Source organism: Aquila chrysaetos, chromosome 21 (genome assembly GCF_900496995.4).
Source record: "Aquila chrysaetos chrysaetos chromosome 21, bAquChr1.4, whole genome shotgun sequence".
In the NCBI taxonomy this organism is placed as follows: Eukaryota; Metazoa; Chordata; class Aves; order Accipitriformes; family Accipitridae; genus Aquila; species Aquila chrysaetos.
Genome location: NC_044024.1, coordinates 21,363,342 through 21,381,329, shown reverse-complemented (window position 1 = coordinate 21,381,329; position 17,988 = coordinate 21,363,342). Strand labels below are relative to the sequence as shown.

The 17,988-nt window shown below is 35.8% G+C and overlaps 1 protein-coding gene across 6 annotated transcripts in view; it reads right to left on the bottom strand.

The window, feature by feature from the left end:
- The window catches only part of ATRX (ATRX chromatin remodeler), an 88,958-nt gene that overhangs the window by 51,231 nt on the left and 19,739 nt on the right, over window positions 1-17,988 (bottom strand). For 4 of the 6 annotated variants that reach the window (XM_029997336.2, XM_029997338.2, XM_041119084.1 and 1 more), the window contains 5 exons: window positions 17,122-17,241; window positions 13,339-13,448; window positions 11,097-11,164; window positions 7,197-10,123; window positions 3,617-3,695 (listed from right to left, as the gene is read on the bottom strand). In XM_029997336.2, coding sequence (XP_029853196.1) covers window positions 3,617-3,695; window positions 7,197-10,123; window positions 11,097-11,164; window positions 13,339-13,448; window positions 17,122-17,241 — 3,304 coding nt within the window. Of the gene's footprint in view, window positions 1-3,616; window positions 3,696-7,196; window positions 10,124-11,096; window positions 11,165-13,338; window positions 13,449-17,121; window positions 17,242-17,988 lie in introns of those variants that run through there. The other 2 variants (XM_029997339.2, XM_029997340.2) reach the window with 2 other exon arrangements.

The following is a 17,988-nucleotide window of genomic DNA, read 5'->3' as shown; positions in this document are numbered from 1 at the left end:
ATTAAATTATACGTGGCTCAGGATAATATTTCACACTTCTATTTTAAGACACAAACCCATTTAAAGTGACCAGGTTTCTAAGCTAAGAAACTTAATATGCTAGCTTTAACATTTTAATATTTGCATTAATATCAAACTGCAAGAACCAAGAAAAACAAGCTATGATAGTGTGAAAACTCCCCCCTGCTCACATTCTTCCAGAGAAACTCATGAAAATCAAAAGTTATCACAATATTTACGAGTCAAGGACTCAAAAGATGTTCTTGGACAACCAGATTTAACAGTTGAACACTATAAACAAATATAATTGAGAAGCACAAAGAGCTACATGACCTCCAGCACAGGACTTCAGGTAGCAATAAAAATAAAAAATAAATAAATAAATCCCCAAACAATCCCCCCTGCATTTCATTCATTTCTGCCACTGATCTGCTGTGACCTTGAGCATGCCACATTGCCTAGCCCCACTCCATCTTATCCAAACGTATCATGAGATTTGTATAAAGGACATTTTCCCAATACATATTTATATAGTGCCTTACAGAATGGGACTGTAATCTCAACCAAGACATAAAACCAACTATAGAATAAAATAACAGTATGTATCATTTTATATAAACCAGGATTTAAATATATTCCGCCTTTGGAAGAATGACACCAACAATATAGATTTATAAATAATGAATTGGTTACTATGTATTTTTTAACTTATGCTAAAAGAGAACATTTTTAAAACGAGATAGGCAAACTGGAAGTTACGCAGGAGTTGCTTAGTCACAGTATAGGACTACTTTAAATTATCCTTCAGACATTTCAGCAAAATTGGATTAGTAGGTGCAGCCTCTCGTGATGTGGACTTAACTCCAAATGATAATTTGCACCATTCTTGTTCGTGAATTTCAGAGTGCCAATACGACGGATGCATTTATAGATTGTCAAAAATCTTGGTGAGACAATGCTACCACTGTACAAACAATTCTTCTTCTTAAAAAGTCATAATTTTAAACATTAGTTAATTATCATGACATATTATTACCAATTAGATTGTATCAACTCACACGTAGTGTTCATAAATACCTACTAACTATATATAGAAATAAGGTTGCCCAAAACAAGCTGGGGGTGGGGGAGGATTAGGGGAATGGGGAGGAGATTTTAAGGTGGCTAATAAAAGCCACCATTCATTCAGCTAGAGCACTACTGAATTAAATGGGCCTTTTGTATATTACTAAGAAATTTAGAACCATTTAAAATATATTTTAAGTGAATTCAAATGAATATTTGAATGAAATGTCATACATGTCTTAAAAAAAAAAAAAAGTGAAAACTGCCAAACACCTTGTTCTAAATACTGTACTGTCTTTGTTGAAACAGTCTGATTTTCAAGCTGTCAGAGTTGTATTAAATTAAATGCTTGGACAAGAAAAACGTTTTACAAAAATTTATTGCAACCATCAAATACTTAAAGGCATTCTGCATTAAATACACTATTAACTTCTTAATAAACAAAACTACTGCAAACATATTAAACAGTACCATTTAAAAGATCAGAAGGACCAGTAATAGATAATTACACAACATAAGATGAAAGCATACAGCACTGTATGTCATATTATGACCCACTTGGATATTGCATTTTGGCAAAGATGATTTCAAGACTATTAATATTCATGTCATGCACATCCAAAGGTATGCAAATAACAGAACATCTAAACTAGAGACTTGCAAACATCAGAGTTCCCACACTACAAATACCTGGTAGGTACTACGTACCCTCTTTGGCCTGGAAGAAAATAGGCAACTTATCTGAATAGTAGGTAAACTATTTAAACACTTTGTGTTGAGTAAACAGAAGAACAAGCTTTTAAATTCTTGAAATTTGTTCCATCTTTTTACATTTTATATATCTGATTTTGGTGCCAAGTACAATGCGTGATGAATGTAAAATTAGACTGCAGTTACCAGTTAACATGTCTGAAGGTTGACAAAACTGTTTATTGACAAAATACCTCCCCATCTCATAAATATATATATTCAAAATATTCCCTAAGTGAAAACTTCAACAAAGATTCAGCTTAAAAACAAAGTACAGAAACTGATTTTTAACCCCCAAATTCATATTACTGATTTGTTTGTTATCAATTGGGTTAACTCATTTCCCAATATAGCTCTTAAACTAGTAATTAAGATCTCTCAGTAACATTTGTATGGCAAACACTGAACTTTGACAAAAGTGTATTGGCTTAGTTATCAACCAGAAACACTTAAGAAACAAACAAAAAAGAAAAAAGAAGGAAAAAAAATAATCAGAACAGGACTGGAATTAAAGCATCACTTAAAAAAATCTTCTATTATCAATGTTTACATGTTCTGCTTATGACCCTGTGCTGTCAAGTCCCTAAAGAGCATCTTTCTTTAGAAGATGAATTATCTGATTAAATTTGATGACTGAAAACAATCAAGAACTACATCAGCAGCAACATTTTGATGCCAAACTGAGGTCCGTAAAGGATATAGAACAGTGTTTTAAAAATTTACTTCAGCCACAGATCAAAACATACAACTCTGTGAAACAAAAGATACCATATTCTAAACTAGTAAGGCTCAGAAGCAGAAAAAGACTCCATCAGCAACTGTGCAAAGCTATGAAGCTGGTCCCATACATGCTATATAGCAAAAAAAAATCAGTTTCTGAAATACTGTATAAAAATTTGTTGAACAACTCTTTAGTCTAACTATAATAACTTCCAAAAAGGAACTGTGGCTCGTAATTGAGCAATACTTCATGTTGCATTCACTTATTAGGAAACGAAGCTTTTACATTTTCTAGCCAGGCTAATTTTGATTATCTACAATGGTACTGGTAAAATATGACATGTCTTAACTAACTATATCTTACATAGATTCATTTTTATTGAACTTGAAACTGAAGCAATACATATAAGCCACAATTCTGAAAATATCTATGCAAAGACTTAAAACGTGTATCTATAATTAGTCTCTTTGATACCAGTTGAGCCTATGCACAGTGCTTGTAGAATCAGGGCCTTAACTATCACATTAGTCACTTCAGGTATTCTTTAGTGGATTAAAACTCAGTTTAATTAACAACTGAAAATATGTAATACTCTTTTCTCCACATTTGTGTTTTCTCTTTATTGAGAAACGGTGTTTCAATTAAAAAAGCAAATTATGTAACATATCTGAAAATATTTTAGCACTGCATATTGCACAGATGCAAATTTTTACCCTCTATTCATATAACTAGCTGAAAGTCACATTTATCAGAAGTAGGTTTTTACCTGCCTGAATGAAATACTTGTCACAAACCTCACAATTTCAATGGGAACATAAAATGGACAGTGCTGCAGTGCATTTATAACACACCCTATGCAAGGTGTGTTAGCTAACACTTCTAAGTACTTTCTTTGCATTTCTGGATTTTGGCCTCTGTTTTCTGGCCCCTTGTTCAAACTTGCGGGAAGCCCGTGAGCGAGTCTTTACAAGGCAGGCAGTCGTGGTTTTTACAACCTGCTTGCTCTTCCGTTGCGCCGGTTTGCGCCCACGCCTAGGGTGTGTTATAATCTTTTTTAAGTCCTTACGGATGGTATCATACCTATTCTCAGGATCGTCATCATCATCATCTTCCTCCTCCTCCATTGGAACAGCCCTTGATTTAGTCTCTCCCTCATCTCCTGGGGGAGGAAGTGGAAACAAAAAACCAGAAAACATGAACACTTAATACATATAAAATCAGCAATAAACAGCAATGAACAACACAGCACATAAACTACTGTCTCCGTCAAGAATCTCCATATAAAAATAGCTTCGTAACACCACCACTTTTCTACCAGCAAAGAAAAAAGCCAGTTACCTATCTTGACATTTAAAAATAAATATTTTTATTAATAAAAGTATCTAGTTTTTCAAGCAGTACTTTCATCTGCATTATGCTTGCTACTACACACAACTTGCATTTTTTTCCTTATTACATACTGCGAAATTGTTTTTTTTTACACCAAAACATACACAGACTGAATACTCCACTTCGGATTCAAAAATTAAGTTTCCCAAGAAGTTATTAGCTCCATTTCAGAAGCTCCACTACTGAATTTGTGTAAATTGAAAAGAAGGCCCAAATATGTTACAGAATCACTTACCAAACTTATGAGCTATCCTGCTGCAATTAAGTACTCGCAAACAATAATCCTTGCCTATTTTTGCCTTCAGAGTATCAAATACAATGCATGCATTTGTCATGTATGTGTGAAGACTTAAGTTTTGAAAATTACACCTGCTATCCTTAATGCAAATATCAGACTCAGATGCACTACATGGATACAGTCTCATGGAAAGCACATCAAAACCAACAGCATGGGACATGTAATAGAGAAAGAATAGCACAGTATGATACCTGCCTTTAAGCTCCTCTGCACTCTCCTGGCTGAACTAAAGGAATTCAGATTATTTCTAGCACACTCCCAGGCCTTTCCCCTTTCTTTTCTCTCGTTCTTCTGACTTGGATATAAGTGAGTCAAATCTGCTAGTTAGTAAAATTAAGCATAGGAAAAGAGACCTCAAAACCCTAATGAACTGAGATCCCTTCATTCATAAGTTCTACTATTTATTTTCTACCTGTGGGGAGGGGTCTAAAACTAGACTGCGAGAGGCTTGCTCCAAGTTGTTTTAATGTCCACTTGTCCTGGAATTACCACTAGCCAGATGTTTGACAGGACTGTGTAAGAGCTGATCACAGAAAGTCCCTCATTCTTGGGCTTAGATAAATAGAAGTATCCTGTTGCTTAAACCAGATTCTAAGTCTCATTCAATCACCAACCTACGTAGCTTGGTCAGACACAGAAAACACTCCTTTTATTCACCTATTAAGCCAAAAGCAAACTGAAGAGAAAGGGCAAGTTTGCCTCCTTAATATAACACAGGCAGATTCTCACAGAATCATACAATAAGGTTGGAAGAGACCTCTGCACATAATCTACTGAAACTGCATCCTCAAAGCAGAGCTAACTCCAAAGTGAGGTCAGTTTTCTCGGGGCCCTGTCCAGTCAAGTTTTGAGTATTTCCAAAGACAGGGATTCCAAAATTTGACAGGGCAACCAGTTTCAGGCTTTGACCATCCTGAATGTAAAGAATTTTTTCCTAGTAGCTAATCAGAGTTTTCTTTGCCAAAATTTGGACCCACAGCCTCTCATCCTTTTATCATGCATCAGGTTCAGCCTTCTCTATAACTACCCATTAGGTGATTAGAAGACAGCAATTAAGACTCCCCATTTTTAGCATCCTCTCTCCAGGCTAAACCAACCCACTTCTCACTCAGTCTAACTCTACCGTGAATCATCCCACATCACCGTCTCATTTTTCCAATTTGTACACTGTTAGATTTGTCTTTCCCATCCAATAGTCCTCTGATCTTTCCATTTGTGACTTGCAAATAAAACACTCTCACTGCCTCAGATACCTTCTGATACATTATGACCAAGTTTTTCCTCCTGGGCCATTTCAATACCAAGTCTATGAACATACACTGTATGTGAGCAATTTCATTCTTGAAATATTTTTCTTTGATGGTCCAGTGATGCTGAGAACTGTTGCATATGGGTTACTGTCACTGAGTACCATCAATTGTCTATCTATGGGGAGTGTTTTAACAGCTGTGGGAGCTACCACATGCCAGACGCTAGTTCATTACTATGCAAACCATTCATTATTTGCAATCTCCCCCAGTAGTGGCATCACTGGGGAAAACGTTTTGGCAGCCATCAAGGAAAAGCCCTAAAAGTCCCAGTATTATGTGCACAGAGACGCAACTAAACTTACTTCATCAGAGGACCTTGAAAAACAAACATTACAGGGCTGTATAATATGCAGAATAAGAAACTTAATTTCCAACTGTTACTCTACGACGCAAAACACCATTAATCAAACTTTGCTTTCTTACAGGGCTTTAAATCCAAAGCAGCATAGCACCTGTGAAAAGCAACCTTTGCATCTGCAGGTTAAGGTTAACAACCCTCCAGAAACTAAACTGCAGGAAAACTTAGGGAAGTGGGTCAGCATCAAGTTGGTAAGAGAAAGGAAGAACTTTATGTTTCATTTAAAATCTGGGTGTTTTGTTTGGGGGTGGGTGGGGGTTTTTGTTTGTCTGTTTGGTTCGGTTTTTTTGTTTTGTTGTTTTAAGAAACTACAAACAACAATCACCTCATTTTGCACTTAGGGTCTGCCTACAAGGGCTTTTCAGGAAAGCCAAAATGCAACTATGTCCCTTCTGCTATCTTCATGAACACACTGCTGTTTTATTCAATTTTTGTTTAGTTCCAGCTTCGCAAAGTACTGTAAACGTTGGCTCAAACACAGTAACGTACAGAAAGTTCTATGAAACATCATCAGAAGCAAACAAATAGGAAACAATTTACCTGTCATGGTAATTAAAACAGTAAATACATTTCACTTTTTCTATTTGAAAATTCATGTATTAAAAACATGTGTATTGTCCATGTGATGTGAAAACTACCCTTCCTTTTTAAGTTCTTTAAAACCAAGTGTTCAAATTCAGCAGTTCTGAATTTCTTTCTAATTTCCTAAAGATATAAGACACTAATTACGTAGTTCTACCTTGGTAAGAAAAAGAATTATTACTATTAAACCTGCTATGAAAACAGTAAGCAATGACAGATTTCTGTTAACTGACACCAGCTGCTCTACGGCTACATGGTCTTGTGAGGCACAAAGATCACCTACTTGATTTTAAAAATGTATACTGCAATGCTGCAAGTCTTCAGAGTCATCTCTAGCGCGTAACCATGGGCCGACAAATTTGAGTTCACTAGACACTTACTGCTTAAAATCAGTTTCTGCTAAATAGCACCTGGGCAGCGAAAGAGAAGAACAAGCTTTTGAAAGCTGTGCTGCAAAGAAATACCTGCTGGCATTACGGACTATAGCTTCTTAAGCTTCTCCATTTACAGTGACATCCTTTCTTCCACAAGTGACAAGCTGCACAAATTGGAATGGGTGCTTCCAAATCAGTATCAGAAAACCTAACTGGTTGCAAATTTTTAAACATACAATTACCTATTTATGAATATCTTCACTTCCGGATTATTAAACGTTACCCAAATTTTACGAATTTCCTCTATTAGTATATTAATAATACGTGTAGATGAACATCTTTTGCACACCTGATGACTGACAAAATCCTGTACCAGCAGACAGCATTAAGTTTTCAGTCACTGGCATAATTTTCTGCTCATCGCTGCTTCCATCACCTGTTGAATTCTGTTCATCATTTTCTTCCTTATCAGATGAGGAAGATGAAGTAACAACCACCTTCTTTTTTGACACTTTCTTTTTTAAGTTACTCTTTTTACTTTCTTTCATTGACCCTCTTTTAATCTTTTTCTTACTTTCTTCATAAGATTCCTCATCAGAAGAGGACAATGAGTCATTCTGTTCTTTCTTGGAAATTTTCTTTTTGTGACTTATTTTTTTCTTTTCTTTAGTTTCAGTTTGTTTTTTACGCTGCACAGCATCTTCCGAAGAACTCTCCTCTTTTAGGGGAGACTTCTCAGCATCAGAGGATAAATCAATCCGTACTCTTTTAGGTACTCTCTCTCTCAAATTCCTCCTTTTCTTTTCCTTAAACACTGGTTCATTTTTAGTTTTGTCATTTTCAGAAGAATTGCAACTTCCTTTCCCTGGAGATGGCTTTTCAACATCAGAAGAGGAATCATCTTGCTCTTTCTTGTAACTTTTCTTTTTCAGTTTTTCAGTTTTCTTCACTTTGCTTTCTGGTCCTTTTTTATTCTTGAATCTGTCTTTTGAAGAATCAAAATTATGCTCTTTCTTTGCAGATTTCTCGGTACTCTCCGAAGAAGAATCTTCCTGCGCCTTTTTCTTTTTCAAATCCTTGCTCTTAACTTCACTTAGCTTTACACCTTTAGGACAGCTCTCCTCTTTCTCCAGTAAAGACTTCTCAACATCAGAAGACTCATCATGCTTACCCTTTGCAGTTTTTTCTTTTAAGTCTCTGTTTATTCTTTCCTTAGCAGCTGACCCCTTAGTGATTTTTTTATCTTCAGAAGAATGATTAATCTCCTTCTCTGGGGAAGACTTTTCAGCATCATCATCTTCAGAAGATTTCTCTCTCTGTTTCTCCAAATTTACCTTTCTCTTACTACTTACTTTTTTCCTCTGCTCTTCTTCAGAGGAATCATAACTATCTTCTTTTTGTGAGTATTTTTTCTTGGCTTTTTTTGCAGACTCAATTTTACTCAAAATTTTTATTTCTTTTTCTAACTCAGAATCATAGTTTGAAGAATCTGAGTAGTTTTGTCGTTTCTTTTTAGCAGCAGCAGAATTTTTAGCTGATTTGCCTCTTTTAGCATCTAAATCTGAACCAGAAGTGGAACTTTTTCTTTTTCGTTTTCCATTTTCATCCTTTACTGATTGATCCTTTAGAAAATTTAAAGTCTTCTGATCATTTGTTGGTACTTCGCTATTGCTATCAATATCTGAAGAACTGTGACTCATCATAGCTACTTCTTTAAGAACAGCTGGCATCTCATCAGAATCTGAGCTATGATCTAATATATATGGCTTTTTTGATTTAGAAAGTTTATTAGGGCTAGGACCATCAACCGTACTGTCAGAAGAATTTCTTTTATCCTTTTTCCTCCTTGGTTGTTTTGATGATTTTCTCTTACTTTTTTCATTACATGTGTCATTGCTATCTTCTTCTGAATTTGATGTTAAAGGACTGATGTCTGTTTGGCGCCTCAGAGGTGTGGTCTTCACACGCGGTGATCTCCTGAGATCAGATTCCTCTACAAGTGAGACAGTTTCGTTCTCTGTGGAAGGTTCACTGCCAGCATTATGATTTTGTTTTACAGAATCACAGTTTTCTGCTCTAGGTATTACATCAACATCCTTACTTCCCTTTTCTAGATTGCTGTCTTGATCTTCAGCTTTAACTGTAGACTCTGAAAGGGAAACAGGCGTCAATTTTACAATCAATTCTTTTGTTCCTTTAGCCGATGATTTTAACTTAGTACCACCTTTGGTATCTTTCACAGGAGTGTTCAATTTTGTATTTGAATTTAGAGTCTCATGATCTGTTCCTGTATTTCCATTGTCTTGCTCATCTGATGTAATCTGAATCTCCATAGCAGATTCTAGAGTCTCAAAAATATCTTCAGGAACAGATGAGGGAATGGACACTATATCCATGTCTAAAGCCTCTGTACTATTAGGTTCATACTGAGGTTCTTCATTTCTGCCAGACCTTTTATCTTCACCAGAAGTACGCTTGTTATCTGTTTGTTCCATTGTTGGAACACTTTGATCCATGGGCTCACTGTCAGGCTGTTCTGACACAACTTTTTTCTGTGTCTTTACAGTGCCATCCTCTTTTAATGCCACATGTTCCTTTCCTTCATCTTTTTTCACCTCATTTTTTTCTGATCTAACATCAGTTTTTTTCTCTTTGGTATTTTTATCTTTGATTTTAACATTCAAAGCTTGAATCTCCAGGTTCAGACCTTCTTCTAGTGCCAGATGAGCTTTTTTCATGTCACTCAACACCGATTTAAAAGCTTTTAGCTGACAAAGTTGCACAGTTGGGCTTATTTCTACATTTTCTGCAGCATTTTTCAAAAAGCTTACAAAGCTAGAATTCAGATTTGCTGTAGTTTCAACCAGCTTTTTTGTTTTCTTAAGCAAGTCTTTTGGCACCATTAGTGCTTTATAAGAATACGTTAGTGAACCTGAATATGAATCGTCTAGTTTTTTTTCTTCACCATTACAACTTGAATTATTTCTCTTTGGAGAAAACTTGACTGTATGGTCATATATTTTACTTTTTTCACTTTCAACTCTGATCTTTTTTTTGTTTTGTTGCAGTAATTGTTCTAAATTTTCAAAGACACTGTCACATGCAGTGACCAAGTCCAACAAAGGCTCTGGATGGCAAATATAGCAGTGCCACTGGTTATTTTCATCCAGTATAGTCGATAGCTCCTTTCGACCCAGGTTGCGCAAAATGCACTTTTTACAGAAGGCATTATGGCAGAAGTCACAGCAAATCAAATTTCCACCTTCAGCACACCACCTGAAAAGAGACATAAGAAATATAAGAGTTTTACCTCCATACCAACAAAGTGACAAATTTGAAAATTTTACATATTTTTCACTATTTGATAAAGAATCTGCATTTTTAAATTTCAGGTGATAAACAGATATCCATTAACTGAAAACATTATTAAAAGCATGACTGAAAAGCACGCAGTTGCAAATTGGAAAGTCAGAAAATTAATGTATTAGATTAACAGTTCACAAAGCTGAAGTGGTCAGTAATATCCAAACATAATTTCAGCACCAATTTTAAATAAGAGAAAAAATTAATTACATTTTATTTTCCATGTTCCTTCTGAGAACTTAAAAAAAAAAAAAAAAAAAAAGGTGATTTCTTTTATTTTACAGCAAAACGAATTAGGCTAAGTCTTTCTAGCCTTAACTGGTATATTACTACTGCAGGCATCTATGAGGAAAAAAAAAAAATAAAAAAAAAATTTTTTTTGATCTATGTCTAGATTGCATATTCTTTGATGAAGACCTGAAAAGTGGCTGACAAGTAACCTCAAAGGCATCACAGACCACAAAATTTTGACTGGATTACATATTTAGATATTTGACATAAGGACAGAGAAGTACTTTAGTATTTCAAAAGTGGGAGATATTTCTGGAGAGGTAAGTTTCTGTGGCTCACAAGGTTTAGAATGTCAGATTCTATCCCTGCCTTCAAAGTCTCTGTAAGGTGGCATTCTATTTAGTTAAAAATGTGATGTCTTACAAGTGTTTGCTATTGGATTTCTTTATAAAATGTTTTCCTGTTAATTATTAAAATAACAATCAAATATTTACAAAAACCCTGGAGTTGAGCATTTCTTGCTGAGAAACAACTGCTGATTAAGCTCTTATGTACTGGTCTTTATCTGTCAGTAATTTCATTATTGCAAGAAAAAAAAAAGAACCAAAACAAAACAGAAGAGCTGTGGGTGTTATTTCAGTTTTTGTACACTTACCTACACTGTTCATCCATTCCATCTGAATCACGGCTAATGTCATCACTCATGTAATACTTGTAGCAAGTCTGTAAAGAAAGAGATAGGACAAGGAATTTTTTATTAAATCTCAACTGGACATCAGTAATTCATATGATTTCAGCATGTATTAGAAGCAAGCCATTAAAAGCAGCAGCTGCAAGGTCTTCAGCATTCTAACCCTTTTACATTTGTGTTAATCTAAGAAATATCTTCCATAGATACAACAGGTCCCAAACCATGACTTCTTTAGATGGCTCAAGGTTTATTTGAAAATTAAATAGGCTTTTGTTTGATGGCCATGTATTTGCATATTTTAGAACATCAACTAAATGTTTCTCTTCAAAACTCTAAGTTTTTTTACATCTATTTCCTAGGTAAATCAACACCACATCTTCCCTGACACAATTAATCCTACAAAAATTACAGTTTTCAGCTGTATGCTCCTTATGTTAGCAATTGATCCCATAAGGCTTTAAATAGAAAGGTCTTCAGTGTTTATCCTGATGTTAACATCCAAGGCTTCAATTTCCAGGTACAAACTAAGCATTTTCATTGAAAAATTGGTAATAGTAAGAAAAAAATTACACACAATTCAGCTCATAGTAGCAGTGGCTTCAGTTGCTGAATTCTTTAAACCAAATTTTGAAAGTGTGGGTTTTTTTTTTCCCAGTTGCTAGTAAAGAAGGTTCTCCCAGACTTGAAGCTGTACTTTGAACAGGGATTAATACAAGCTGTTAGCTAAATTCTGTCCTTTTACCCAGTGAATCCGAAATCCAGAAGAGGCTTCAGCACCTGAATTTAAAATGATGAGGCCCCTTTATCTGGAACAGAGCTATACAACTTTTCAATTAAACTAAACAAACAAACAACAACAAAAAAACAACCAGTAAAAGCTGATGTTTAGACACTTGACAGAACATTTATAGTCAAAGGAAACAGCTTCTCAAGTCTGGGACTGTTTACCTAAGCAGGAGAAAAATAAGGGAAGAACTAGGTACGGAAAGTAATGGAATACATGGAGTATGCAGATCAGGGACTTCCATTCCGCTCTCTCATATTAACATAAGGCCATGTTCAATTAAGTAAAGATACAGAAAATTTATGGGAAACAACACGTGATATAATTATCTAGCAGAGCTCACAGTCAAGAGCTGCTATTGAACCCAACACCCTAAACAAGTTTCAAAAATGAACCAGATGTTCTTGTGATGCATGCAAGTTACGTACAGCTACATGTTAAGGATTTTCAAGTCTAGGAACAAGAGTTAGGACTCCAATCAAGATTGAAAACAGTCATCTTGTAAGCTGGTTTTTCTAAAGCATATTTGCTAAAAGAAACAAGCCAGAATAAACAGAAGAAATGAGCCAGAACATTAGACTAGATGGACATGCCTGAGATAGTATGTCAGCTGAATGCGGAACATTAATTGGGAATTGGGGGAGAAGCAGGAGGGAAGAGAAGGGGAATGCTAAATGTGCACTGTAACACAGATCTGTACCTATCTTTAGGGATTCCTTTATAAATACAGAATCTCTACAACTATAGAGATCATGCAAGAGAGGTATCTCTTTGAAAATAAAGAGAGGTCTCCACAACAGGAGGTAGGGATGTTTCCTTCCTCCCCTGTTCCCCACCTCTTCCCATTGCAGGCCACTTAGGGCCTAACTGAAGCCACCATGAAACCATGTAGCTGAAGACCCAGATGCCGGTTTTGAGTTACGGACTAGACCATCATTTATGGCAGAGGCTGTCATAAATTAGAACAGTCCATGAGCTGTACACAAATGAAACCAAGATGGCTTTGAAGCTACTTTTCTGCTTCTCATTCTGACGTTCTTTTACATACAATGCTTTACCAGGAGATCCGGAATTGAATCTACTCTTATAACACATTATGAGCAGGCAACAATTTCAGACAGATCATTCAACATAAAAAATTCACTACAATTACAGCCTTAAAACTATAAAAACAAATTACAAAGAAACCACAATTAGTTTTACTGGGGTATAAGAAAATAGGAATATAAATTTGTAAGCTGTATTTGTGGTTTTGTTTTCTGCTTTTAGTTTCCTTAACTGTAACAGTTAACAACTGAAAAGTTTACTGGCTAACAAACAAGAACTACTCCCACAGAAATCCCACCCAAATCAACTAATGTGACATTTCAAACAACAAAAAAACCCCAAACAGTACAAACTGTAGAACTGTTTACCACATACCTTACAAATAAGAACTTTCAGTGTAGGATGTCTATAGATTGAATCCTTTTGAAAATGGTTCACCTGTTGCCCACAAGCTGTACAGCTTACAATTCCATGTAGTCCTTCTTCTACAGAGAGGATTATAAACCACACATTGTTTTCATTTTTATATTTTAAGAAATCTGTATATACCTATTTCATTTCCTTACAATATTTTGGCCTGTTAGGTTTTTCATATGCCTCTATTTCTTTACCACCCAGCATTAGAGAAATCTTTCTGTAACCCCTCGCCATTTAAAGACTTAAAGAATTTTCCTCTAATTTCTATACTCTACTTGGGGCCAAGATACAGTTTATTTCCTTTGAGAAATTTAGTTTGCATTAACTGGTCACCTCATGAGAGCACACCTAAATAAGAGTCATCACTGCAACTCTTCCAAAGCAGTCCTGATATCCTGTACAAGCTTCCTTATTTAATCTTTGTTCATAAAATACCATTTTAATGCATGTTTGTATTATGGTATTCCTTTCACATACAGTTCTAGTTTCTCAAAGAAAAATACGGGAAACCATTAGAGAAGACACATGAAATCCTTATAATAGTGCCTGAAAAATCTTTTCTCACTTTTTGTTCCCTTCTTGATGGTGGTTGTTTTTTTTTTAAACTACAATTTTGCTATATAATACATACATTCTCACCATCTTGCTGACTGCTCCCACAGTTTGTGTACCACCCTGCTGCTGTATCTACATTCGGTCAAGAAAGCGCTTCTTTAACGTCAGTCCCCCAATTCACTCTGAAAGGTGGTGAACTTGGGGTTGGGAGGCTTGCTACATGCCAGGCTGTTAAACCAACTAATTAATAGTACGAGACTGTTTGGTTTTCAACAGCAGTGATGCTTTCAAGAAAAAGGAAAATCATTTCTGAAAGCTCATATACTCAGTTCATACACTTGCAAAGACTTGATTTGGAATCAAGCAGATAGAAGTTTGATATGGGATCACTTAACTGTGATTTGTCCTTTGCTGTCATGTTCAGTAAGTAGTATAAGGAAATTAACTCAAATGGTTAACTTAATGGTTACAGTCTGAGTACACTTTTTTTTTAATCACTACCACAGAATTAGAACCAAGCACCAACACCATAATGTTAAGAAACTTAAATGAACATTCTCAAGACACAATACAAGCTACTACCAAATTGCTATTGAAGCACAATCTCACATAGCTTACAGGCCAGTAAGAACAACTAATACACCCTTACAATTCAGTGAAAATAGCAGGTCTGAAATCCTGAATACAAGATTTCTTGTTTTCAACTTCAATGCATGCACAATTGCATGTACTGCAGAGCTTGTGGACTTGCAAAGCACCTATTACGACCTCAAAACCAGCTCAAACGCCTGTTTCAAATGCTGCTGGTAAACCTCAAATAAACACATCCATCATACCATACTACTTGGAAAGGAATACCACATTCTATTATACCAAGCAGCACAGAAGCCTACCCAGGCTTTGTCAAACATCACAGTCCTTAAATGGGTGTAAGAATCACAAAGGGTAACAGCCAAGTGCGGGAGAACAAGCTATTCACTGTCAAGTCCCAAGCCACTTCCCCCTTCTCTACAACTTTAAGGGAAGGACTACTGCCTCCTTCCTAAAATCTGCAAGTTGGCACCAGAAAAAAAAAAGAGGATAATTTCTGAGGCAAAGCTTTGTAAACCATGTTACTACTACAAATGATGATGATCCACAGAAATTATACTAATTCATTAATACTGAGAAAATACTTGCTTAAAAAACATTCCTTATGAGTTTATTAGCAAAAATACACCCATAACCATTCTGCAGACACAAAACTTGAAAATATGGACTGACACAATGCCTCTTACAGTCTTGGATAAGAGCATTTGGATGCTAGAAAGACAAGAGTTCTATTACTACTAATATTTCTAATACAAACAGGACATATAATACAAATGCAAAGATGCACTCCCCAAAGAACAAGATGGACGGGCATTTTTTATTCTACTGTTACTATTTATTTACTTGCACTGCACGTAGAATTCAGGATCTCAAGTAGTTGGAACTACATGCTTACCTGCTTAAACCAGTAATACATAACTTTGTACGTGCACAGGCTAGGCACCTCATTCTAGTAGCAAGAGAAAGGTAAGTGCCATTTCACGTAACTAGACTTGCTGCATGAAGGTACAGAACAAATGGATCTGCACTACCTCTTCTGTGCATGTCACAAAATAAAACTGTTTTGATACATTCCTAATCCAGCAGCTCTTGAGGTAGGCTGCAGTCATGTCTCTCACCTGGCTACCTTTCCTGGTCTGGAAATGGGGACAACACAGGAGCAGGCAGTACCTAATTCCATTTCCCTGAAAGTTGACAAGAGCTTAACACATGTACTGGATAGCTTTAAAATCAAGTCAAAGATTATCAGTTTTGACATAAATATAGCTGAGCTTGCCCTGGATAAAGGTATGCTTAAACAAACTCTTGATGTCCCTTCCAAAACTACTATCTTATGTCAGGCACCAGTACATGAGTAACAAGTCCAGATACACCAAGGAAGGCCTGCAAATTCTCTACAGATGGAGAAAAAAAAGCTGGAAGGGCAGGTCGTATGAATTGTCCTGGGGATGCAGACGGAGGTCACAAAGCTCAAGCAGAAGAGTCCTATCTTTTTAACACTGTGCCCCTTAAGATTTCTATTGGGCCTCTTGTAAAATTGTTATAAACACAAATGGAAAAAGCATTCCTATATGCTGAATAGGACATCTTGCATGAATAGAATGGAACTGACTTTCAAAGATTAATAATTTAGAGAAAACGTCAATGCTCAAAATGCGATTAAAATCATGCATGAGCCCATATGTATGCACAAGCACATTTCCACACAGTCACATTATACTCCTCTTCAGCCACAGATGGAGAAATAGCACTTATTAAATTATAATAAGACTTTAAAAGAGAGCAAGTATCTCAAATGATACAATGGAAAGAATGAATAGTGTGTACAAGAGCTGTTCGTCTGAATATCCTGGGTACTGCTGTAGGTGTGTGAACTAAGATATTGCTAGTAGTATTAAGGAAATACCTGCCTTCTTATTGGCTACTTTATACATAATCCTCCCTCTCCTTTACTTTTTGGAAAAAAATGAGAGAGATTAATTTGTTATCACTGTAATCTACCTAACTTCTCCCCAGTTTTAGCAACGGCTATGGAAAGCCAACTGGCACAGCAGCTTTTCAAAGATAATCCTTAGAAGGGCCCACTGGTAGGGAATTTCCCACAATTCAAAAACAAAACAAAAAAGTCTTTGAATTGTTAGAGGTGTTAGGTTTCTTGTTAGCTCACTGATGGATAGTATGTCTATACATGTCCCTGCTCAAATACCGTTGCTTTCCTGGTGAGTCAGTGATTGTTCCTATATCAATGGTGTTCCAATATAATTCCTTAAAAAAGGAATACCTGTAACACCTGATCGCAACCAAGCAACTGTTCTGAATACAAAGAAGGGTCCATATGGAGTACCTAATGATGCATCCTATCTACTGAAAATAGGAAGTTTAATGAGAACTAATCTTAGCTTTCACTGCTGCATTGCAGGGGCAGCAATGGAGGCTAATTTCAGCCAGCTAGAATCCTTAATATACAAAAAGCCAGAAGAGTGGAGGTATTTTTAGGATAATTTATTAGAAATATGAACAATTTTCAGATGTACCAAATGTGGTCATAAGCAACAATTTAAACCCGTTTTAATAAATGTTTTAAATTGTATTTACCTCCACGCTTTTTGGGAGCTTCAGGTTTCATTTTAACGGTATTTCTGCTTCTAAATTCAGGCCCTTTAAAATCATCTTTGTCTTCATTCAGCACTGGCTCAGGCTGTACAACCACTGTACCTAGAATAATTTTATTTAGAAATTGGAAACCATTACACATCCAAATGAAGTGCAAAAGTCCTGTTTAAATAAAAGCCAACACAGTACCTTAAAAAATAAGTGCAATCTGTTGACTAAAACTCAATGAAGTTTTGAATGCACAGATGTTCACAGAAAAAAAAACAAAAACAAAAACCACTCCATCACACACTTCAAACTATGTCCGTTTTGCAGTTGTAGGACAAAAGCCAAAGACTGAATGGGCTATGAAGAGTAAATTCTGCTCTCTGTGCCCTGACGTGGTACGTGCAGAACAGGACTGTCATACTGCTGGGTGTGTGTAAACAGGAATTTGCAGTGCAATGCGACAAATAAGGGACTTTGGTTAGGTCACTTAAATCTGTCAAAAAGCCTTAAAGTAACTACTCTTTTCTCTCTCTTTTCCCCCATTTTAATTTATTTCAGCATGAAGTAATGAGAAGGCAATAGAATAAAACCTGTTTTATGTTTAACAAAATTCAGAAATTCACCTTTTCACTTAGACAATGAAAAACTATCTTTCCTACTCAAAAGCTCAGTTTTAATACTTTTGTTCTGAGGACACTGGAAATAATCTAGCATTCTGAAAAAGTATTTTTTTAAAAGTGACTGCTTTAAATACTGCTACTCATGCCGTAAACAGTACTGGTCCCTCCAATTTTTCCTGTAACTTTCATTGGTAACAAATGGCAGAAATTAATCAAACTCACACTATAGTTAAGAAGACTG